The 24,970-nt window shown below is 53.6% G+C and overlaps 1 protein-coding gene across 1 annotated transcript in view; it reads left to right on the top strand.

Annotated features, from left to right (window-relative positions):
* Positions 1-6,846: 6,846 nt before the first annotated feature.
* The window catches only part of ZC3H12D (zinc finger CCCH-type containing 12D), a 19,477-nt gene continuing 1,353 nt past the window's right edge, over positions 6,847-24,970 (top strand). The window contains exons 1-5 of the mRNA XM_034991655.1: positions 6,847-7,246; positions 16,516-16,655; positions 20,206-20,440; positions 23,482-23,588; positions 24,675-24,874. Coding sequence (XP_034847546.1) covers positions 6,942-7,246; positions 16,516-16,655; positions 20,206-20,440; positions 23,482-23,588; positions 24,675-24,874 — 987 coding nt within the window. The 5' untranslated portion in view covers positions 6,847-6,941. The remainder of the gene's footprint in view (positions 7,247-16,515; positions 16,656-20,205; positions 20,441-23,481; positions 23,589-24,674; positions 24,875-24,970) is intronic.

The raw sequence follows: 24,970 nt of genomic DNA, 5'->3' as shown, positions 1-24,970 counted from the left end.
TATAGCAGACAGAAGAACAAGGGACAAGTTCAAGGAGAAAACAAAGGCCAGGCCACCCCTGCTCACAGCAGCGCTATTGACACTGGCCAAAAGGTGGCAGCACCCCAAGGGTCCACACGCAGGTGAACGGATAAACACAAGGTGGTCTCAATACACGATGGAAAATATTCAGCCTTAAAAAGGAAGAAAATTCTGACCTATGCTTGCAACAGAGTGAACCTTGAAAACATTATGCTGAGCAAAATAAGCCAGGTAGAGAAGGACAAATACTGTATGATTACACTTCTAGAAGGTACCTGGAGTCATCAAAGTCATAGAGATGGAAAGTAGCAGTGTGGTTACGAGGGGCAGGTGGGGGAGAGAGGGTGGGGAGTTAGTGTCTAATGGGGACAGGGTTTCAGTCTTACGAGATGAGAAAGTTCTGGAAATGGATGGTGGTGATGGTTGCTTCATGCCACCGAGCTGTCCTCTTAAAAATAGTTCCTATGGTAAATTTTATGTTATGTATAATTTACCACAACTTTTTAAAAATTATAATGCCCTTTAAAAATCCCCCAAAAGCCATGCCCAAAACACAAATCTCGTGGGCTGAAGTTTTTGCCTCTCTGTGACTTCCCCAAAATCTAACTGGCAACTCCACTGATCCGAGCTGAACCAGAACCCTGCACGGACTATGTTCACAAGAGCTCTCTCCTCATCATGCCGGTGACTTCTGGCTGTCATCACGTGCTGGACTGCTGTGGGGCTGGCCGAGGTGAACAGGAACGCGATTTGAGGGTCAGGGGCATCCGGGGGCCGATGCGTGGGCTCGCCTTGCTCCGTGGCCCCCTGAGCCCCCCAGGCAGCACCCTCTGGGCCAGGTGGCAGCAGGAGTCACCACCCTCGGGAGTCTAGGCCGTCCCATTTATTAGCTGCGGGACCCTGGGTAAGTTGGCAAAACCTCTCTTTTCTTTAGTGTTCTTACTTGCAACGTGAGTCATAAGGTAAGCTTTTTCCATCTCCCACAGAGTCCGGGATCTCCAAAGAGAATAGGCAAGGTGGCACCTTCTCACCATAAAATACGGGGTACCTGTGGCCTGCTGGCTCTCCACTTGCCTTATCTAACGCCCCCTCCTTTTGTCCTTCTTCAGTTACTCTTGCATTCTCTTCCTCAGGGGCTCTTCCAGTAGACGTCAACCTGGATTGGCTGATTCTGGAAGAACAGGTCTGCTCCGATTCCCATCATTAGAAAGTTCGCCCTCTCGCCCCTCCCTCTTCCTCCTCTCCCGCTCTTTGGTGAGGCCACCTCCAACGCTGGGTAACACCTGAGCGCATCTCCACGGCAGCCTTGGCCGCCCACCGTCAGGGAGCGTTGGGAGGCCGACCTCTGCGAGCAGAGCACCTGAGGAGACCGAGGATTTTCGCAGTGTTACTAATTAATCATCTGGGCTGTTTGTGACTTCCAGTCAAGCTTAAGGAAGAAAACAGAAGTGAAATTGCTCATACTTTCAGGACTTAAAAATAGAAAAGAGAGAGAAGCTGCTGGTGGGGTTGCTGCTCTGGGAGGGAGGTGGCCTGAGGGCCCAGGGAGGCGCCTGAGGACAGACCCCTCGCCCCCAGCTCAGCTTTCTTATTTAGAAGTTTTAAAAGGAAATGAAGTTGATTTTAAAGTCTCAGGGCGCAAAAGAAAGCCTCTGAAATAGGTGGATTCTTTCCGTTAGTGTTGTGTGAAAACAGCTCTCTGTCCCATGCATAACCTTTCAAAAGTCTCCTCAGAAAAGGAGCTCTTTTGGGGCGCCTGGCTGGCTCAGTTGGTGGAGCGTGCAACTCTTGATTTCGGGGTTGTGAGTTCGAGCCCCATGTTGGGTGTAGAGACTACTTCCAAAAAATAAAATCTTAAAAAAAAAAATAAAAGAAAGAAAAGGAGCCCTTTTGGAACCTGTGGGTGCTGTGGAGAGCTGCCGGGGATGGGGCCTCGCGTGGCCCCTCTCATTCCCCCACCCCAGGTCAAAGCCCCAGGTCCCAGACCCAGGTCTTTTCATTGTGAAAATGTTTATGATGCTGTCATACCAGACCACAAAGTTATAAAACAAGCATGGACTCTCCTTGCAGCTGTTACTTTGTGACCAAAGAGAAGCCACCCAGCCCAGCTGTATTTTGGTTTTTCCATCTCTGTAGTAACAAGACCTTACCTCCATCTTGAACACAACTCAAAGCAACACATTACTTTTGGCATCTACGTATGGTCAGTCTCTGCCCCTGACTATATCACCTGGACCCTGTGCCATTCGGAGCCTCAGATTCTTCACCTGTGAAAAGGGAAGGCTGTTATCTCTAGTCTCCCTCCTCCCCTCCCATCCCCAGGCACGATGGGAAGTTCAAGGAAGAGTCTCCACGCAGGCCATGTGGAAACACTGAAGAGCTCCATGAACACAGACTGCTGTGTTCATGTTGCCTGGCCCAACCTTTCCTCTTTTTCCCCCTCTCTCACTTTCGTTCCCTCTCTCTTTTCTTTCTCCCACCCCTCCTCTCTCTTCCCTTCTCTGTCTTCCAGATCAAAATAAGTGCCACCTGCACGCCTAGGCAGGGAGGGGTGGAGGTGGGGGTGGAGCTGGGCTGGCAGGATTGGGAAGGACAGGAGTGACAGCGGGGTCAGGCCTGGGGCAGGAAGGGGCAGCCTCCAGGCAGAGGGAGGAAGAGCCCGAATGAAACCCATGGGTCTTTCAGGGACAGTGAGCAACGCCTGGTGTGGGGCTGGCCTGCCAGGCTGGGTGAGGATCCTCTTCCTCCACGGAGACCAGACCAAAGCTGGACCCCAGTCTGAGAGAACAACTGTCCCGAGAGGAAGGACTGGTCACCGGTCAAGGAGCAGAAGGTGAAGCTGGACTGGACGAACATGGCTGAGGGGGCTGGGGAGTGGGCCGGGCCTGGTGGAGAGGGCCTTAACTCTCCTGCTCAAGAGTTGTGACATTTACTCTGTACAGGACGGAGGGACAGAAATCTTGGTCCGTGGACTAGCTAGATTAGTGTTGTGGTGGGTGGCAGTGTGGGGAGGAGTCCCCCCCAGCGCCCCCCGGGAGAGATGCCACAGCTCTTCCCCAACTGGGAAAAGCCAGCTTGTCCTTCGTTGTCCAGTCACATGAGGGTCTTTCTGGACTTTCCTTTCCCCTCAAAAGAAGATAAGTTATTCCTCACCTGAGTTTTAAAAGCACATTTTTTTTTTCTATTTGAAAGTATTGTGCTTATTGTCATGATTTATGGCTTGTTATTTACATTTTTGGTCTGTTTTCCTGAATAGGTTGGGAACAAATTGAAATTGGGCTGTATATTAGTTTATGGAACTGGGTCCCAGCACAGTGCCTGGTGCCTAGTAGGTGGTCAGGAAGTGTTTATTACATGAATGAATGAATGAATGAATGATGGATGAATGAATGAATGAACTAGGGTCCTGTTGTGTAAGGCAGAGGGGGTGCTTGTGGAAAATGTGCAGGAAGTAGAAATTGTCCAGTTGAGTGTAGAAGTGAGGCAAAGGGAAGAGTGAGAGGTGACCTTGAGATTTTTTCTTGGAGGCTGGGGGACTCCATTCAATGAGATGGGAGCCCAAGAAAAAGTATTTGAGGAGGGAAGATTATTTTCAGCTTTGGGCATCGATTGAAGAAAACTCTATTGAACTTCCCAATATACTAGCACTGTGCCAGGTGCTGGTGATTTTGAGGCAAATAGGTGGGAATGTAGTTCACAGTTTCTTGAGATCTAGATGAATGACAAATCAGTGCGTTCTAACAGAGGTGTGAGCAAAGTGCCTGGTAGATGGATGACCAAGCCACTCATTCTTTTTTTTTTTTTTTAAAGATTTTATTTATTTATTTGAGAGAGAGAATGAGACAGAGAGAGAGAGCACGAGATGGGGGAGGGTCAGAGGGAGAAGCAGACTCCCTGCCGAGCAGGGAGCCCGATGCGGGACTCAATCCCGGGACTCCAGGATCATGACCTGAGCCGAAGGCAGTCGCTTAACCAACTGAGCCACCCAGGCGCCCCCCAAGCCACTCATTCTGTGGACTCAGGGGTGACCACTTTGAGTAGCACTTGAGCTAAATCTTGAAGTTTGCTGAACCAAAAAGAGCATTCCAGGTAGAGAGGAAAGCATATGCAGAAGCACAGTGATGAGAACCTTCTGGAATGCTTGGGGGCGGGGGTTGGGGTTGGGGGGAGATATAGCAGGGCTCAAGAGAAAGGGGCAGGTGGGCCAGTGGTGGGCGAGGAGGTGGACCAGGGTCAGCACTGCATGGTGGTGGCTCGGCAGACTGCTCAGGAATTTGGTGTCTTTCTTGCGTCAACACGGGGTCTGAGGATGTTTCTAGGAAAGGGCGTGATATGGTCAGACTTGTTCTAGAAATATACTGCTGGCTACAAACAGGGGCTGGGCCGGATGGGGTTGCAAAGGGAGGCCCGTAGGGGGCTGTGACAGTGAATTAGGTATGGGATGAAGAAGGTGTGGGGGCGTGGTGTAGGAGGCAGGTGGGCAGATGGGGGTGAGAGAGCCCAGGCTAAAGGAGGGAAAGACCCTGCGCCTCTGTCCTGGGGCCTTGGGTGACATGTCTATGCGTCATCTCCATGGAACCATCTTCTTGGAAATACCTACTGGAAAGCTCTGGATTTAAGAAGAAACTTTTGGTTTCAGAACTCCTTTTCACTTTTAAAAATTATTAGGGATGCAAGAGAGCTTTTGTTTATGTGGGGTTATATCCATCCATTGATATGTACCTTATGAGAAACTAAAATTAAGAAATTAAACAATATTCCTTTACCTTAATAATAAACCATTACATTTATATGAATGATGCATTTTTATCAAAAATAACTGTTTTCCCAAACCAGAAAATTTGTAAGGAGACTGGCACTGATTTACATTGTGCAAATCTCTACTATGTGGCTTAACAGAAGACGGCCGGCTTTGCCTATGGGCCTCGGCATGGGCTCTCCCCGAGTTTCCACGGGCCACACTTTGAGAACCACTGAAGTAGATTCAGCAAATGTTTGGCGAGTTACCAGTATCCTGAGCTCCTCCCGCCCCCGGCACTTTATTCAAATAGCATGCATACCATTTACCTTACAGATTTATAACTGGGGGTGCCTGGTGCTTAGGGAGGTCTCAGCTAGAAGTGCAACTGTGGACCCCCGGGTGTAGGGGCAGGTGGGGAGCATGATGGGGAGAGCAGACGGCCTGGGCAGGACCCCATTGTCAAACACATGAGCAGAGACTAAGGAAAGAACTGGAAAGACTTAGAAACTCAGGCCAAGTTGTACGGCCTCAGGGAGAAGAGTTTCAAGAGGAGGTGGTCCAAAATGTTTTCCAAATGTTTTATTTAAAATGACACGCGAGGGTGTGGTCCCCGGCGTTGAGAGCTGCAGAGAGTTTGGATAAGGCACGTGAAGCTGCTGTTGGATCCGGCAGTGAGGAGGTCCCTGGTGAGCTTGTGGGGGGCAAGAGTGGGGGCGACACGCAAAAGAGCAGCCAGGCCGCTCTGTCCAGGTTGCAAAAGCCCTTGTCCTGCCAGAGCCGTCGGGGTCATTCTATTGGGGCTCCAGCCTCAGGGCAGTGGCCCTGCAGAGAACGGGGAGCCCTGCTGAGAACCTGGTAGGAAGGCGCGGTTGCTGCCAAGGATGTGGGCAGGAGACCAGGAAGAGGAGGTCGCGCACACATGTCCTGCGGGGAAGACAGCGGGTGATAGGATGGATACGCACCTGTCCTGCTGGGAAGACGGCGGGTGACAGGATGGATGTGCGCGGGTGTTCCTTGAGCCTGATCTGTAATAGGGAGAAGGGGACGGCAAGCTACACTTCCATCATGTGGCGTGGAGAGTCCGCTGGGCAGGTGCTGTCCTAAATGCTGGGGATACAGGGAGCAGCAGAACCGAAGAACTGGCATGGAAAGATTTCCCAGATGCAGTTTGAATAAGAAAAGCAAGTTGCTGCACAACCATATAGTATGATACTATTTATGTAAAAACAAGCCCGCTAAGACAATATGTGTGGATCCATTCGATACGTAAGTCAGGACATCGGAAAAGCACAAGAAGGATACAAACAAATAGCAGGAGAGGCAAGTGGGATTTGGGGTTTGTACGAAGAGACATTTTATATTTTTATTCTTTATACTTTAGCATTGTTTCATTTTTTTCACATTTTTTTCATGATTCTTTTTTTTAAGATTTATTTATTTTAGAGAGAGCGTGCACACAAGTGGGGGGAGGGGCAGAGGGAGAGAGAGGGGGAAGCGGACTCCCCACTGAGCGCAGAGCTGGGCTCCCTCGCAGGACCCTGAGATCATGACCTGAGCCCAAACCAAGAGTGGGGTGCTTAACTGACTGAGCCACCACATCCCCAAATCTCCTCTTCTTATAAGGACACTAGTCATATCGGACCAGGGATCACCCTAATGACCTCATTTTAACTTAATCAACTCTTTAAAGACCCTATGTACAAACATAGTCACAATCTGAGGTGCTGGGAGATAGGGCTTTAGCATATGAATTTGGGAGGTGGGATTCCGCGCATGACAGAGCCTCAGGAACATTCCTCTGGCCTGTGCACAAATGTTCCGAGCGCTGGGTGGTCTGCTTAGCTGCCCTCCGTGCCTCCGGCCAGTGGATCCTTGCGGGGGCCCCTGTGTGGGGTGAAGGCCTCAGAAAGTGCACTAGTAAAAGCAGCATGATTGCATCTGTGGCTCCCCAACCACACTGAGCAACTGAAAATCCCCAAGGGGACCAGGCAACATGATTTCCTGACAGATAAGGCGGGGAGGGAGCGTGCATAATTTGCCCTCAGTAACCCGACAGCCTCCAGGCCCGGCAGCTCAGAAAACACCTGATGGAGGCTTTTTCTCTTTAGCTCATGCCACCGTGGCTCTGCCAAAAGGAAACCAGGGGCCGGACCCTCGCCGGGGGCCCAGCTGGAGCGGCATGGAGCGCTCAAGCAAGATGGAGTTCTTCCAGAAGCTGGGCTACAGCCCGGAGGATGTGGTCAGGGTGCTGGGCAAAATGGGTGAGGGCGCCCTGGTCAATGACGTGCTGCAGGAGCTGATCCAGACCGGCAGCCGCCCGGGGGCCCATGAGGGCAGCGCGGCGCCCCTGCTCATACCCAGGGGCTCCTGCGCCACCCCAGACTCTGCCCTGCGCAGGCCGGCGGCAGAGCTGGAAGAGGATTGCGGAGACCCAGCCAGTTCCTTGCGACCCATAGTGATTGACGGCAGCAACGTGGCAATGAGGTACTTCGCTTCATCCTGTAGCCTTGGGTGGGAGAACTGTCCCCCTTTTCAGTGGTTTCGTCCAAAGAGTTTTGGGGCTAATGGATGGGCCTTTGAATCCCCGTCCCATCCCCTCGGTAGCTGTGTGGCCTTACGTAAGTCACTTAACCTCTCTGAACCTCACTTTTCCCATCTGTAATGTGGGTATAAAGCCTCCCTAGAAAGTAGTTGTAAGACTTGGAGCTGCACCAAATACCTAGGAGGGTGCCTGACGAAGAGTAAGTGTTCAACAAGTGGTTCCTACTATCATGCCAACCCAGAGAGAGGCTCCCTTCTGGGGAGGGCAGTAGGGAACTGGGGAGGAGCCTAGCGTTGGGCCTTGGCAGATTGTGGCTTCTCGTCGCGAGTCTCCCATCTCCAGTTTCTTCTGTGGACACAGGCTACTAAGAGCTCTGCTACGTCCCTCGAGGTAACGAGAATCAGATGGGGAAAGGTGCTTGAACAGGAAGCTCTCTCCCGGGGGAGGAGACCTGCTGCTCCAGGGTGGCAGGTGGCGCTGTGGTTCCCCAGCTGGTCTGAGACGCGCCCGGTGGCCCCTGAGCTGCAGACACGGTGGTGGATATTCGTGTCTGGGCATCTTGGTGTGTTTTGGCGATGAGAGCCTGACGCCTGCGTGGCTAAAATGAGCTTGCAGACACTCCCACCATCTCAGCCACGCTCCACGCGGGGCAAGCAGGAGGTTGTGTTCATACAAGTGCAGTTCTGTGCTACGGGCCTTAGTTACAGGTGGGCAAAAGGGCAGATCCCTAGGAAATCAGTCCCTCATAGCTGTAAACAGAGGACTTCCCCTTTCAAAAGCCGAGCCACTGGCTGGAACTGAGAAAAGCTGTGTTACCCGCAGAGCTGAACGTGTCAGGAGGGCGTCTGTCCTTTGGCTGACAGGTCCAGTGGCCTTCCTTGGGGGGATTGGGAAGGCTCACTTCGGGCTTGGCATTGCAGGACAGAAGTGTGGAATGGTCCCACCCAGAATGGCCCAGCCCTGGGTGCTGTTCCTAGGTGTCCCGCTTCGTGTGTCCTGAGAGTGTTGGCTCAAGTTTGAGCCAGCCGGGTCACCCTGGGCTGGTCCTGGGGTCTCTATAACATCCGCACACATGCTCCCGTGTAAGTACCTGATAGACCAGCCTATGAAATCCTGCTTAATTTGAGGTATCAGGGGGGAGTTGAAAGGACTTTTAAGAATTTTTAAGGTTCTGGGCGCCTGGGTGGCTCAGTTGGTTAAGCAACTGCCTTCGGCTCAGGTCATGATCCTGGAGTCCCTGGATCGAGTCCCGCATCGGGGGTGGGGGTGGGGGTGGGGGGTCCCTGCTCAGCAGGGGGTCTGCTTCTCCCTCTGCCCTCTTCCCTCTCGTGCTCTCTGTCTCTCATTCTCTCTCTCTCAAATAAATAAATAAAATCTTTAAAAGAAAAAAAAAAAGAATTTTTAAGGTTCTGAGTGTCCTAGAAAGTCTGAGGATTGTGAGGGGGACCTGGCCTCTGTCTGATCAGGACGAGTCACCTCTCCTTCTGGACATCCATAGAGAGAAGGTTTTAAAGGTAAAAGGGTATTGCTTAAACTGAAGACCTTTCCAGCCCTAAGATTATACCAGCTCTGTGATTCCAGACTGAAAGAATGGCTGTGTGTAGTCAGGTGCTACAGGAAAGTGTGGGCAGGCTCTTGTGGGGGACCAGGCAGTTTTTAGAAATTATTTTGATAGGGTGGTTTTGGAGGATTTTCTGTTGATGAAAATCTCTGTTGCTGCTTGGAATTCAAACTTAAACTGCATCTTCTCCTTGTGTGTGACCACGATGTGTCCCAGGTAAATCCATTTATTCCCACCCCCACCACCCACAGTTGTCATCCGTTTAACCCCTTCACTCTCCATCTGTGTGGGTGACAAATGGAAGCCATCACTCAGGCTTGTGATAAAGAGTGTGTCAGAACACTAATGCTTTCCCACGCTTGCTGCCTAAAAATTATCTCAGTCAACAAAGCACACTTGTGTCTGCGTGAGGTCTCAGCGTGTGGACATCTGTGTGCGTGCACACACGTGTCTGTACGCACACAAACATCCCATTCCTTTCCCCTGCCCCCTGCGTCTCTAGTTAGGAAAAAAAGACACATTGCACAGCCACCAGCTGGTGGGTGGGACTTGGTTTGCTCAGAGGCAAGTCTGGGAGACAGCTGGGGTCTGAGGTCCTGCCCCATCCCCCGCTCCTTCTCCTGCAACAGTGTCCTCCCACTGTGTCTTCCAGCCGGAGCTCCCACACGACCCGTGACCCTCAGGCTCCGCCAGGTCCCAGCTGCGAAGGACAGGTTTCAGGGTGGGGCTCACGCTTTAGAGGCAATGGGTAGTTTGAAACCCAACATGGTGTCTAGTTATGATCTGTTGACCTCAAAACTCAGTTAACCTCAGAAACGTGGTTTCTGAAAATTCTCCTTTCCTGAGGTTTTGTAGCATCACAGTCGTGGCCATTCTCTGCTTTTGAAGAGGATATGGCTTCATCTGCTGTCTGGCCCTGGAAGAAGTGGGGAAAGACGGAAAAGGCAGATTGGGACACATGTCCTTGCTGCCCTGAGGGGCTGCCAAGGGTCCCAAGCTCTCAGTCCTGACCTCTAGCTGAGAGCTGCCCAATAAAACTCCCTTCGATGATGGACAGTTCTATACCTGCACTGTCCATTACGATGGCCACTGGACGCATGGGGCTGCTAAGCACTTGGAATGTAGCTGTTGTGACCAAGGAGCTGAATTCTAAATTTTATTTCTTTTGAATTAATTTGAATTTAAGTGTAAATAGCCACATGTGGTGAGTGCCTATGTACTGGACTGTACAGATCTAGCTTTTCAGCTGTGTGACCTCGGAGTGAGTCTCCTGACATTTTTGAGCCCTGTTTATACAATTAAGAGGTTGGATGAAATAATAATAATAATTTTAAATGGCTTTTCATCTGTAACATTCTAGGATTCAAGGTGATTATTTTATGCATGCATGAAAGAGATAAATGCATTCTTCTTTTTTTTTTGTAAAGATTTTATTTATTTATTTGAGAGAGAGAATGAGAGACAGAGCACAAGAGGGAAGCGGGTCAGAGGGAGAAGCAGACCCCCCCGCTGAGCAGGGAGCCCGATGTGGGACTCGATGTGGGACTCGATCCCGGGACTCCAGGATCATGACCTGAGCCGAAGGCAGTCGCTTAACCAACTGAGCCACCCGGGCGCCCCAAATGCATTCTTCTTATAAAGGAATTTCTCTTCTTCTGCCGAGGTTCAGAGAGGGTAGGTAACTTGCCCAAGGTCACAGAGCAGTAAGTGGCAGGCTCGGCTTTCAGAGCTCTTTCCAAAGAGCCGTGCATCTTTGGCTTTCTCTCTGTCCAGCCTTCGAAGGCGTCTCAGGCTGGGAGACTGGCCCCACGGACTTCTGCACAGAGGCTGCCTGTGCTGCCCAGAGCCCTTCCCCAGCAGGATGAGCCCCGACTTGCCTGCTGCAGGCAGGTTGCGCTGCGCCCCCCCCGCCCCCCATCAGGGGGCAGGTGCTCTCTGCAGGACCGGTGCCCAGGACGCCTCTCCTGCTGCGGCCAGCCTGTTGGGACCGTGTGCCGAGGGCAGCGCTTGTGCACTGACCCGTGGCCCCGGTGCAGCCGTGCAGAGACTGATTTCCCAGCACAGTCTCCCCACGTCCGCGGGGCGGGGCGGCGCTGCGCCTGTGCGCATGCGCACGTGGTCCGGCCCGGAGCGACGAGGCGGGGAGCTCCGTGCTCCAGGGCTCTGCCCTTGACCCCGGGGACAGCGTCCAGCAGGCTTGAAGCAGAAGGCGGCTTTCGTGGCCGGCGTGTTAAGCGCTGCATGGGGTGTTGGGAGGAGCGCGGCTTCTCACGGGCCGACTGCTGCCCGCTCTGCTTGCCAGGCCGGCTCTCGAGTGCCCCCTGGGTTGTGCATTCTGCGGGCAAGTGTAGGAAAAGAGAGATGTGAAGGACTTCAGCTTGGGGGAAAACCAGCTGATAATTTCACATCCTCTTGCTGCCCCAGACAAGGGTTTCATGTAAATGGGCCCTCATTTTGGTGTGCACCAGGCTTTTTGTTTGGGTTCTCATGTACATTTTTAAACTCTTAGGAACTTCAACAGAATCTGGCTTATTCTGGAGTCACAAATCTTCGGTGAGGAGGGCTCGGGCCTGCAAGGGGGTGGGGAGGTCATCAGCCCCCTCTCAGTGGGTTACTAGGGGAGGCTGCACACCCGGGCTGAGGTCACCCCTGCTTCTGAGCCCCTGAGTTGCCTCTGACCCACGCTGGCGAGGTCTGCACCCTCTGAGATGAAGGTTCCCCGTCTCTCAGAGGCCACCCTCTCTCTTCCCCCTGACCTCAGCTGGGGAGAGGTCTTTGGGTGCAAAGGCTATAAACTGCAGGTCCCAGGGGTTTGCAGTTTAACCCCAAATAAGAAACGGAGTGGCAAGAGTGGCGTGCCTTCACATGTCATGCTCTGAAGGGACCACCACTTCTCTTTTCCTTCCCTCCCACCCCACAACCGCCACCTCAGGCTCCGTGGGACTGTTCCGTGAGCCGCTGACTTCGGCAGAACTTCCTGGGCAAGAGTCCACGATACAGTGAGAGCCCCGAGGTGGGCTACTTCCTACACAAGGCTGCCGGACTGTGGCTGCCCACCTGGCCCGCAGACAAAGTTTGTCTCGGGCACCAGCCCACTTCCCCTCACCACCCTCCCTTTATTCAAAACCTCCCTCCTCTGTCTCCTTCTCCCAGGGCCGGGCTCTCAGCTTGCAGTCTGACGAGCTGGTTCGCAGTGACCGTTAGTAAGCGCTAAGGTCCCTCCCCAGACTCCAGCCTCCTAACAGCAGGGGACTTACGCTCCAAAGGAATTGCTGTCTCCATCGCAGGGGCAGAGACTGGGAGGGCCAGGAATACACGGGATAAGCCACAGAGGAGGAGGAGGAGGTTGCAGCCCTACGGATCAGGCTCTGAGATCTGTCTTCAGATCAGGGAGTTGGGCACATTTCTTTGCTTTAGTTTCCTCCAGGGTGCAGTGGGACAACGCTCACTTCCTCAGGGGCTCCTTGTACCGACTGGAGCGCAGAGTGCGAAGTGGCCTGGTACACAGGACTCGCTACAAATATTAAAAATGAGCTCCAAGAAGCAGCAGGAATGAGGTCTGTCTTGTTCACCGGTCTCGAGGACCCAGCCCGAGCCTCGTTGAAGATGGTCATAAATCGATGTGGAGTGCGTGGAGCCATGCCTAAGTGAACGGGTCCTTCTGCATTTCCGTCTGTGCGTCGAGCGGTGCGGTCCTCGGGTGACCGTGGCCGCTTTCTTGCCTGACTGGGAGCTCTGCCGGCTCCTAGAGAGAGACCCCCACAAGTGGCGAGAAGGTAGCCCCTGCTTGTGGCTTAAATCCTGCCATGGCCCGGGCCTTTCTGTGGTCAGAAATAGGGCAGCCATACTGGGGTTTTGAGGTTGGTAAAAAAAAAAACAAATGTGGCAAGGATTGAACAATAACAATCTTTGCATCTCAAAAGAGACCAGAAAGCTCAGAGGAGAGGTTAGGGTGGGGCGTGTGGGAATCCAGTCCTGCAAAACAACAGACCTGAATGAAAACCCTCCATTCCGGAGACACCAGCTTATTGATTCTAGGGTTTAGGCCCTGACTTCCCTTGCCTGGAGTCAAAGCTGGAAAGGAGAGCACTTCTTAGGGAGGGAAGAAAGGCCATGGGCAGATGCATGTTTGTTCCGTCTTCTCCTGGACTTGCCCTTTTTGAAACTCTTGGCTAAGGGTCTGCCATCTTGGAGTCTTGTGTCCGAGAAGCCATGGGACCGGTTTTCGATGCTTGAAGCCGATGGTAGCACCATTCCTCAGTTTTTCTCTTCCTGAACTCCTGAACTAGCAATCCCTTCCCCTCCACATGCCCCCAGCAGGGCCACTGCAGGCTGTGGAGTTCATCACCAGAACTCATCACCCCGCTCACCTTTGCCTCTTCAGAGGGATTGGGTTCCTCCTCATCACTGAACGTGCCCCTTCCAGCCACCTACCCATCAAAGGTGTGTAGTCACAGAAACTGACGGGAAGTCACAGAAAAGAGAGCACTCAAGACACCATTTTAAAAGAATTGTGGCAGTGATAGGTTCACTCGAGAACTGACGGAGGGTAGACTTCGTGGCAGCCGACAGAGGCATGTTTGTGGATGGGGTGTCTTTAGTTGTTCACATTCCTGCTTCAGTGTGCACAGAAAATAGACCTTCTTTTCCAGGATAGATACGATCTCTTCCCTACCTGTTTAGGTAATGGAGAGGGACAAACCTAAACTTACCAATTTGTGATACCTCAGTGTCTTCTGCCGTCTGGATGATTTGGAGTTCATGCTTCCTCTCCCTCCCCTGCTCTTCTCCCACATGGCATCTGGGGGCTTTGAGACCTGATGTTGGCTGGGAGAGGAGGGTCTGGGACTCTCACTGGGTTCTGCTAAAGAGCGGCTGGTCTGGCCTGGTCTGGCTTCTGAAGGGTCAGCGGAGAAAGGTCATTGGTCCCATTTGGCCTTTTGGAATGCCATCCTGGCTTACAGTTCTGCCCCCCTCCAGGGCCTATTTGTCTATCCCAGGCCTCAGACAATCCACCAGGCCCGGGGGCATGTGAGGCATCCAGGGATGTTGCTTCCAGTTCACCTGTCTGTCCTTTTCCTCCAAGGCAGCCCTGCAGCCCCGTGGGATGCTGCACCTGCTAAAACCAGGATTTCTCCGAGAGGCTTGTGACCTGCCTAGGCTGTGCTGGGACACAAGCCTTCGGCCTCCTCTTCACACCCATCCTGATGTTTCTACCCCTCCCCCTCCCCTTCTGGCTCAGGCGGTGGAGCAGGTGGGGGATGCAGGGGTGAGGACCTCCTCTTTCTCCCTCCATCACCTTTCTTTTTTCAGCTTCTGCTGGGGCAGAGGGATGCGCTGTCAACTTCCTCTTCCTTTCACCACAGACATTGACGTATTTTCTCCTTACTGTTTGCATCAGCCTCCCAGTGCGGCCTCCATGGCCAGAGGGCTATTTTCTCTAAACCAGAAGACACCTACCGATGTAGGACGCAAGGCCTGGTTCCTGATCTGTCCCTGGAGCCGAAGCAATTCAGAGTTCTCATTCAGTCTCTCCACAAAGCCTGACTTGCAATACTATCGATTCGTGTTTCCGAAGACTCCCGTTTTTCTCTGGCAAACCCGGACCTATCCTGACCCCTCTGAGGAAATAGCAGGAGGGGCCACACCCAAGACAAAGCCCAACACGAAAAATCTGGAGCGTTGTCCTTGTCTGGACGCAGGCAGACTGCTGTGGACCAGGCTTCTCAGCGGATGGGCGTCTCGGTGCCCTGTGGCTCTCCCCTTTGCTCCCTCCCCGTGCCCTGGTCACTCTGTTCCCTCTTTGGTCCCTGGACAAGGCAAGCCTTTCCTGTGTTGGGCTCTTTCCAGCCAGCTCCTCCCCGGGGCTCTTCCTCCTCTAGCTGCTTGCTGGACCTGTGTCTTCGCAGCTGCTCCTGTGTTCAGCACATTTTTACTGACCCGCTACCAACCATTGGGCACCGCACTAGGTGCTGGGAATTCAATGGGGAGCAAAAGGAGCTTGTGATTTAGAGAGGGGGAGACCCGTTCATCCTATGGGGGGTGTCATCCTTCAACTGAGATTAGTGCCGTGAGAACTTGTAATAGGGGGCGGGGCGGATGCTTTCCTGAGGAAGTAGAGATGAAGGTGAGATCTGAAGGAGGAGGAGGCGTGGACTGGGCCGAGAGGAGAAGAAATAGCTGGTTCAAAGGTCCTGCGGTAGGAGTGGGGAATGTGCCTGGCCAGGGTAAAGGTAGCTGGGCTGCAAGCAGAGCGGAGAGTGACCTCATCCTACGGCAAGGCTGAGTCGCACCCAGGGCTAAGTCTGATCTGCAATCTCATTACCTCAGGTCTATCCACTTGTCTCCCTCTCCAGCAAAACACCAACCTGCACGGACTCAGTTTGAGGGATGTTCTCAGACTTCATGGGTCCCTTCGAGCAGCACTTGGCCGCCTCCTTCCTGTGGTTTGCAAATGCAGGACTCCTCTGGTTTACTTCCTTGTGGCCTGATAGACCCGTTCTGTCTTTTCTGTAAGATTGCCCTACTTTCCCCGTCACCAGCTACTGAGTCCCAGAGCATCCTCGGACCTGTCTTCCAGGCCTCTTGCTCTCCCTCTGGGGAGCCAGGCAGTTATCTCCATGCCCTGGTTCCAGCCCTTGTGTGAGCACAGATGCCCCCAGTGTCCATTGCCCAGAACTCTCTTCTAGACCCCAGCTGTGTACTTAGCGGTTCCACCCAGAGGCCGCAGAGGCTCCTCCCACTCAGTGTGTGTCCGTGACAACACTCTTTCCCTCCGAACCCTGTCCTCCTCCAGAACTCCCAGTCTCAACGAGGAGCCCACCAGCTACAGAAGCCAGAGATCTGGAAGTCTTCTCTATCACCCTGTATCCCATCAGTCACCACATTCTGGAGGTTTTCCCTCCTGATATCTCTCAGGTTCACCTGCCCTTCTCCCTTCGCCGCCGCCACCCACGTGGTCCACGTCACCATCCAGTTTTGCTGTGATGACTGTGACAGCTTTTTAACTGGGACCCCACCCCCACCTCCCTCCCTTCCGATGTAGCGTCCGCTGTGCTGCCGGATTGAGCTTCTAGAAACACACCCTGGGTCGTATCACATCACATCACATAGACCCCCCCAGTCTTCAAATCCTTCTATGGCTTCTCATTCCTCTTAGGAGAAGGAAGTCTTCAGGAAGGCACGCAAGGCCCTGCCTGGTCTTGGGCCTCCTCTCACACTGCTCTCTCTTTCCTGCCTCCATCGACACTTCAGTGGCATTTGGGGGGCACGTTGGCCCCCTTACTTGGACTTGGGGAGCCCCGTAACACATTTACACCCCTCTCTTAGGGCAAGAGTATTCTGCAGATGGCTACTGTCCTCCGCCTTATGTTGATCCTTATTAGCTTCAGGGGAAAAGGGGGGTCTTGTCTATTAACCCTCGGAATGCCCTTGCCTTGGAGCCCAGCCCCCGCCCTGTATACAGACTATCGCAAGCTGCGTGGTGCCGGTTAAGGGACACGTTTTTTGCAAAGAATGGACTATTTTTAAAATGCAGATTTTCCTGATTCCCTTTGATTATGGGACTGTGATTCAGGATATTCCCAGGGGAAATCACCCTTCAGGAACCCTTCCTGTGACTCTACAGATTTCTCTGTTTTCCCGTCGTAGCCATGGAAATAAAGAAGCCTTCTCGTGCCGGGGAATCCAGCTGGCTGTGGACTGGTTCAGGGACAGAGGACACACCTACATCAAAGTTTTTGTCCCCTCCTGGAGGAAAGACCCACCAAGATCCGACACCCCTATTAGAGGTAGGCTGGAGCAGAGGTATGCTCAGGAAGTTCTATACGCCTTTTCTTGGTAGTGCTCCTGACAATTATAGTCAGTTATCTCCTTAGCTATTTGTGTGATAATGTCTGTCTTTCTCACTGGACTATAAGCTCCTTGAAAGCACTGATTATAGGTATTCACTGCCATCGCACCAGGACCCAGCATGTCTGGCGTATAGTAGGTGCTCAGTCCATAGTTGTTGAATAGATGAATAAAAAAATTATTTTGTGTTTAAGTGTGAATGATTAAGTCCCCAAAATTATTGTGTGCAGAGAGAGAGGGAGAAGCAATTCCCTGCTGAGCAGGGAGCCCGATGCGGGGCTCGATCCCAGGACCCTGGGACCATGACCTGAGCCGAAAGCAGACGCTTAACGACTGAGCCACCCAGGCGCCCCTGACGATTTCTTTAAACTTTAAACTTTAAAAAGTTCTCTTAAGTTCCGTGAATCCTATTTAATTTTTCTGGGGCCAGTTCTCTTCGTTCACCGCCGTATGTGTGTGGGTGCTGTTACATCTTCTCAAAAGTCTAGTGATTGTTTGGCGGCCAGCTTTTATTTGCAAATAAAGAGCCAGGTTGGTTAGATGCATATCTGTGTGATTTCCTTGCGTTTTCTCTCCTGGCATGTGGATCTTTCCTGGAGCGGCAGGGCTGACCGGCAGGGCTGACCGTCAGTGCTGACTGGCAGATTTCACTTGGGCAGACCCTGTCTGCAGCGGGCACGTGGCTGGGCAGCTCAGCCCATGCTCACCGCAAAGCCACGACGATGATGGTTTTACTCTAGGAGGTCAAAGGCCACATGGGAACCTCCCCCTTCCTAGGGATACCTCACTTTCCTGATAGTGGTAAGGGTAGGAAAAGGATGGATGCACCTGCACCACGAGTAGCCATGACCCTGACTCTGCCCTCGTCCCACTCCCTCCACTTCAGCGTTCTTTTTAAGAGTTACCTTTTATTAGTATTATTTTTTTTTAAGATTTTATATATTTATTTGAGAGAGAAAGACAAAGATAGCGACAGAGACAGCGAGAGAGGGAACATAAGCAGGGGGAGTGGGAGAGGGAGAAGCAGGCTTCCCGCCGAGCAGGGAGCCCGATGCGGGGCTCGATCCCAGGACCCTGGGACCCTGACCTGAGCCAAAGGCAGACGCTTAACGACTGAGCCACCCAGGCGCCCCTATTATGAAATATTTTTAACTGACAACTTGTTCAGTGGGTTCATGACCCCCTGTTAATTCATTTTTACTTATTTTTTATTTTTTTAATTTTTCTTTTTATAAAGATCTTATTTATTCATTTGACAAAGAGGGAACACAAGCAGGGGGTGTGGGAGAGGGAGAAGTAGGCTTCCCGCCAAGCAGGGAGCCAGATGCGGGGCTCGATGCAGGCTTGATCCCAGGACCCCGGGATCATGACCTGAGCCGAAGGCAGACGTTTAACGACTGAGCCACCCAGGCGCCACTTCAGCCTTCTACACGCATTCTGGGCTGTGGCTCCTTATGGGCTACGGGGTCAATATGGCTTCTTGGGTTTGCTGCTCTCCTGGTTTCATTGCTGTTCTCTGGGGTTTGCTGCTGTTCCTTGGCCCGTTTTAATGTGATTATGGACCCCCTCCCTCTTGTGTGCATCTTCACTGCCACTTCAATCCAATCATGAGAAGGAGGCGGGGATAAATACTTGTGTTCAGTTCTCTACCAGGAACCAGTCACCCCAAATCATTCTTTACTGTCTGAACATGGGGAATGGTGGCTCTCAGCAGTTGTGTAATATGCAAATATAGTATGGGTAAAGGGTAAGGAAATCATTTGGGGGTAGGGAGGGAATTTTTAAACAAGTCACAACAAGTACAAAGCTTCAGGGCAAAGATTCATAAATTTGACTGCACTAAAATAAAAGCTTCTGTTCATTAGTGGATATCATGAAAACAAAAAAAATGAGAAGACAAGCCTTGAACTGGGAGAGGCCATCCATCACACATTCCTGATGAAGGATTACTGTCCAGAATCTATAGAGAGCTTCTCCAAATTAATAAGACAAAGACAAAGGACCAACAGAAAGATGAACTAAAGCATGAATAGGCCTTTCACCGAAGAGAAAACATAAATGGCCAATAAACATACGAAAAGATGCTCAATCTCATTAGTATCCAAAGAAATGCAAAATTAAACCACAGTAAGAGGCCACTGTACATCCACCAGATTGGCAAAAATTCAGAAACCTGAAAATGCCAAGCATTGAGGAGATCTTCTAAAATGCTGTGTTGGGTAGTAACTTAATATACCCACTTTGGAAAACAATTCGGCATTGTCTTAGAAAATGCCTTTCCCTATAACTCAGCAACAGCACTCTTAGAGGTACTCCCTAGAGAAATCCTTGTACTTCTGTCCCCGGGAGACTGACATGCAGAACCGACAGCAGTGAACCTATGGACATGGCCCAACCGCCCCGACACAACGTTAAAGGAAGAAAGCAAGGTGCACGAGAATATGTGCGCACGATCCCATTTGTGTAAAGTCTAGAGGGTCCTAATCACATTGAAAATAGTCGTTTTGGGGGATGGATCCATGCACATTTTTTTAAAATGAAAGGAAGGGAATTATAAACACAAAGTTCTAAACATTGGGCTACGTTGCGGGGAGCAGCAAAGTGGGGGGGCCAACGGGAGCCTGGCGCGTGCCATTTCTCTAAGGGAGTGCTGCATAGGTGGGCTTTAAAAAGTACCCTTTGTGGGCGCCTGGGTGGCTCAGTCGTTAAGCGTCTGCCTTCAGCTCAGGTCATGATCCCAGGGTCCTGGGATCGAGTCCCACATCGGGCTCCCTGCTCCACGGGAAGCCTGCTTCTCCCTCTCCCACTCCCCCTGCTTCTGTTCCTGCTCTCGCTATCTCTCTCTCTCTCAAATAAATAAATAAAATCTTTAAAAAAAAAAAAGTACGCTTTGTACCCTCTATGCATTGTGTACTTTTTAAAAGCCTGGACACCATGTCATGGAGCAATGGATGTCGACTTGAGGGAAGAAACAATTTGTGAAGAATATGCTGATGCGCTTCCAAGTTCTGAGCACCTGTTAGCAGTAGAAGGGATTTTCTTTTGCATGCCTCCAGAAGCACAGCTAAGGTCCAAGAGTAGACTTGCCAGGGATGTGGGTTTTAGCTCCCTTGTGGTACGTGATGCACGTTGGCCTCCTCACTACTCTGCTTGGGAGCTGTCGCCCACATGAGCTTAGCCAGTCTACTCATAGACACCAAGGACGTGAAGGAGGAGTGGCCCTCCTGATTTTATAGGAAATGTAAACATCTGGTGTTCAGAGAGGGATGAGGGTCAAGTCCTCTTGACCCCAGTTTGCTGGCACGTGCCTCTCAGGACCTCCCTGCTCCTCATCTGCCAGGCTGGGCCGTGGTGGGGGGGAGGAGGGAGTGGGCTGGGAGAGGCCCCTGAGCAGCCGAACGTGCCGGGGGGTGTGCGAGTGGTTGTCGGGTGGGGGCCCCGCCCCGGAGGCCACTGCATCCCGTCTCCCGCCCCCCCTGTGGCCCCCAGAGCAACACGTGCTGGAGGTGCTGGAGAAGCAGGCAGTGCTCGTGTATACCCCGTCCCGTAAGGTGAATGGCAAGCGGGTGGTCTGCTACGACGACCGCTACATCGTGAAGGTGGCCTACGAGCTGGACGGCGTCATCGTCTCCAACGACAATTACCGCGACCTTCAGAGCGAGAACCCCGAGTGGAAGTGGTTCATCGAGCAGAGGCTGCTCATGTTCTCCTTCGTCAACGATCGGTATGTGGCGGCCCGGGGGGTCCTGGCCCGGGGGGGGGGGGGCTGGGGTGACGGGCAGAAAGCCACTCCAACCAGCCTAAGCCCGGGGAGGGGGCGGGCTTGCAGTCATGGGCACACCACGTCAAAGCAAAGGGCACCCAGCCCTGGAGATGGAGCCCATCGGAAGTCATCCACTCTGTCCCCGGGGCCGCATAATCTCTCCCTGTCGCTCTGGGTCTCTCTTTCGTGACCACCTTTCCTCAACAGGGCTATTTTGGCCCAGCTGTCCGTGACCTTTCTGGCCCCATGCCTACACGTAGTTGACCTGGCACTGAGTTGCCCGCAGGTGGGCAAAGCACGAGCTGGGGTACCACCAACGGGTTGCTTTTATTTTTAAAGTATTTACTACTGCAAGTAAGAGCACTGGAACAGGCACCATGGGGAAAATCTGAACTTCACTGCACTTCCATTCACTTATTTTACGTTTATGTCTTTTTTAAGTTTTGAATTACATATGGGACTCATTTTTTCTCTGGGGTTGTGAAGATCTTGGAACTGAGTCTGTCTCAATACCTGTTGGTTGAAATTTTCAAGGGAATCGAGTTGGTTCTCTGTCCCCTAGGTTGGTTCCTCTGGGTCAGGTCTGCCCTGAACCAACCAGCTATAGCTGGGGGAGGGCGATGTCAGGGACACAAGGTGCGAACCAGTTAGCGGGTGCTGGGCAAGGGCTCCCGGATGGAGCTAAGGTGGGGAGGAAGCAAGGCAGACGTCCTCAGGCGTGCTAAAGGCAAAGAAGGGCCACGAGCCCGGCAAGGCAGGCATGGGTCTGAGGCTAGCCCAGGGTGGGCCGAGGTGGGGAGGGCACAGCAAGCTGGGACATCACTCCCACTGCAGTTTCTGTTCCAGGCAATGACAGCTTCGTCCTCCTTCTGGGTTCTAAGACTGGCCTTTAGAAATGTGGTTTAAGAGCCGCTCCCAACTCTGTGAGGACGGGGCCTGTATCATCTTGTCTGCCATGGCCCAGCATGCCTGGCACATCACAGGCCCTCAAGAACTAGTTGTAGATGAACGAATGAGTGAGTGCACCCGTGAGGGAGTGGCTGTGGCCCTGGGGAAGGGAGGATGGGGAGAGAGGTGACAGATCAGCTGGGTCAGGCCGCTTGCACGCAGCAGACCAGCTCCTGACCTTGAGGCCCAGGAGACGGTGCGATGTGCCGCAAAGAGCTAGGGCTTTGGAGACAGCAGATGAGGTTTCAGATGGAGGCTCTGCCATTCGTGGGCTGTGTGTCATGGGGGAAATCCTTCAGTCTCACCGAACTCAATGTTCTTCACCTTGAGTTAACCATATTTGGATTAACCATACCTCGTCTGCGATGGTTGTGAGGGCTAGGGAGAACTGTACCCCGTAAGAGGTACTTCCAGGCCACTGCAGGACATGCCTGCCCCCACTCCCACCCTCCTAAGCCCCAGGACAGATGCTTGCAAGCAGCTACCCCCAAGGAGCCCCCATGGTCATGTCCACATACTCAGGGCCAGCAGTTCCCTCTATCCAGCTCAGGCCCAGAGAAATCTGGCAAGTCTGATAACAGTGGGTTCCAGAAAATCCTCACTGAGGTCTGATGGATCATGGCTGTCTTTGGCCTGGCGACAGCCCGGGGCCCCGGCCAAGTCCTTTTGACGCACTGGCCTCTGCTAAGGGCCTGCCAGAAGGTCCCCCGGCTGCCAGAAGGCAAAGCCTGCCTGCCTGTGGATGAGGATACATGCCCCAGTGCCCTGGGCACGTCCATAGGGCCCTCTTGGCCCAGCACGCCGTGGCCGAGGTCCGGCGGAGAGCACGAGGTGAAGCCTTTGGGAACCTCTAATAACCGCAGTGGGCGGCTCCCCAAGATTCTTGGTCAGGGCCCAAGTCCGAGAAGCTGGCTGTGGAGCTGGGATCTGAGTCCCAGAGGCTGCCCGGGACTGGGGATTGCCTGGTTCTGGGCTGGCCTAGGGTACGTGGTCTGCACGGTGGGACTCAGTATGACCCTTGACTCTCAGAGGGACACCAACCCATTAAAAACAGGCCCCCCCCCCCCCCCATTTAGGATCCACAACTCCTCTAGCGGAGCCTTTGTATGACCTGGAAGTACCTCCTGGGAATAAAACTATTCATATGGATGACACTAAAGGAGGGGAGTTTTCCTTCCAAGGAATGTTTGCCCCTCTGAGCTGTGGGCACACTGAGGATGCATGCCCTTCCTTGTGAGACTGCATGCCAGAGAGACGGGAAGGGGCAGAGAGGGGGCAGGGTGGTATCATCCGAGAACAGGGCTGGGGTCAGGCAGCCCCACAAGCTGAGACCAAACCCAGAGGCTCCTGGGTTTGCAGAGGAGGGGCTGGGCCTGTACTGAGGCTCTGTGCGCCCGCCACACCCGGGATCTGCTTCTTCACTGGCTCCCCGGCTGGCATTTCAAAACTCTATTAAGATTAATCCCCCACCGGCATACGTCCAGAGCTGTGGGGCAACACGGGAGAAGTGGGATCTGAGTAAGGGGGCTCACAGGCCCAGGGCTGTTTGTAGCCCCGTGGCAGTCTTGGCCCTTCTGCTGAGGACCGTGGGAAAGCAGTTTAGAGTCGCTTTCAGATCAGGGCCCAGGGGAGCCCCAGAGCAAGGATGCTTCCATTTTAGTGGGTAAAAATCACCTGGAAAGTTGTTACGACGCAGACCCCTGAACCACCTGAGCGTCCGATTGAGCAGGACTTGTGGGAAGCCAGGAGCCTGCATTCTGAAAGGTGTCGCTAGGTGATTCTGCCCCTGCTGGAGGAGCTCCCCAAGAGGTCTGCGGCGGCTCTCCTGGGATCCACGCTCTGCCCCTCCCGGGATCCGGGAGAAGGAAGGGTGATACCGCTCTCAAATGCTACACACCCCCAGGTGGGAGAAGGGGCCCTGCACGGGGAGCCCAGGCCAGCGCAATGCCCGGGGCTGCCATTCTTGCGCCGGCTGGCTTGGGCCTGCTCCCCGTGCAGGTGCCAGGGGTGAGAGTCTAGGGGTCCTGCAGTTGCCCCCTTGTGCTTGTTTACAGGTTCATGCCTCCCGATGACCCCCTGGGCCGCCGGGGACCCACCCTGAGCAACTTCCTGAGCAGGAAGCCGAAGGCCCCGGAGCCCTCCTGGCAGCACTGCCCCTATGGTGGGTAGCACCCCACGCCCCATGATCCCAGGGCACGTCCCATTCGGGGCAGCACAGGGTGGAGTCAGCAGCCTGGGTTCTAGTGCGGGTTCCGCTCCCAACTCGCTGTGTGACACTGAAGAGCTAATTTAACCTCTCTGGCCCGCACGGGCTGACAGGGTTATTATAAGGATGAAGTGACATCCTGGATGCTTGTTGCACGGGAGCCTTTGCGAGGGCCACAGGCAGGGGGTCACACGCAGGGCAAAGCGTATCCAGGAAGCCCTGAGGCTGTGTCTACCCCAAGCTCCTCCTCCTCCATCCCTTCACCTGGCACTCTGGGCCCTCGAGTCTGCGTCCTGCCCCACCGTCCCTCCACCCCCATCCGTTCACGGACTTTGGTCAGTGCTATCCATTAAGAATTAAGGACTCTCTCCCACAGCACTTCTAGCCAGCTCTTTGCCTAACTTGCCTTGGCGAGTTTGTTTGTCTGTTGTTTGTTTAACATCCCCAGGTCTTGTTTCTTGCGTCCATAGAAGTTTAAAAAACCTTAGGTGATCTTCAAAGTCATTTCTTGTTAGAATCAAGGTGACCACACATACGTTCAGGTTGGCTCATCTTGCTCCCACTCTCAGCAGGGTCCAGGTTTGGGTGATAAATCACAAGATCACCTCTATTAGAACAGCCTGTAGGGAGAGGGCAATGGTTAGCAGAAGGAATGAGGCCAATGGTGGAAACTGAGGCAGAACTGGAGGTGCATTCCTATGCCGTGAGCACCTGCTCCCCACCCTATCCCCAAGGCTGGCCCTATCCACAGGGTTCCTGGGGACGTGGAGGTCGAAGGTCCTTGACCTAGAGGTTTGGTCTCAGTTCCTGGCCAAAGGGAGTTTCCATACCGCCAATCTGGGTCCAGCGCCCTACACCACGGGCGGGGCGTACCACACCCTCACCCCTCTAACCCGGCCCCGGGGCACTTGTCCCCACCTCGTCCTGCCCCAGCCGGAGGAATCTCCAAGAAGGGCCGCGCGCTCACCACACCGCAGCCCCGCACAGCCTCTCCCGCCCGAGGCCTCACGCCGCCCTCTCCCCCTGCCCCGCCCCTTCCAGGCAAGAAATGCACCTACGGCATCAAGTGCAAGTTCTACCACCCGGAGAGGCCGCAGCTGGCGCCGCTGGCGGTGGCCGACGAGCTTCGCGCGCAAACGCGGGCTTGGCGGGCCGTGGGCGGCGGGGCGGAGGAGCGGCGGCGCAGCGCGCGGGCGGCGGCCGGGGCGGCGCAGGGCGGCCCCCGGGGCGCTCCCGCCGCGGCCTGGCCGCGCGCCCCGGACCCGCCCCCCACGGCCCGCCAAGCCCGCCAGCGCGCGCGACGCCCGCCGGCCACCGCCAGCGGCGCCAGCTGCGGC

This window comes from Mirounga leonina, unplaced genomic scaffold, assembly GCF_011800145.1.
Source record: "Mirounga leonina isolate KUSES-001 unplaced genomic scaffold, KU_Mleo_1.0 Mir_53, whole genome shotgun sequence".
Classification (NCBI taxonomy): Eukaryota; Metazoa; Chordata; class Mammalia; order Carnivora; family Phocidae; genus Mirounga; species Mirounga leonina.
This window is presented reverse-complemented; position numbering and strand designations above follow the sequence as displayed.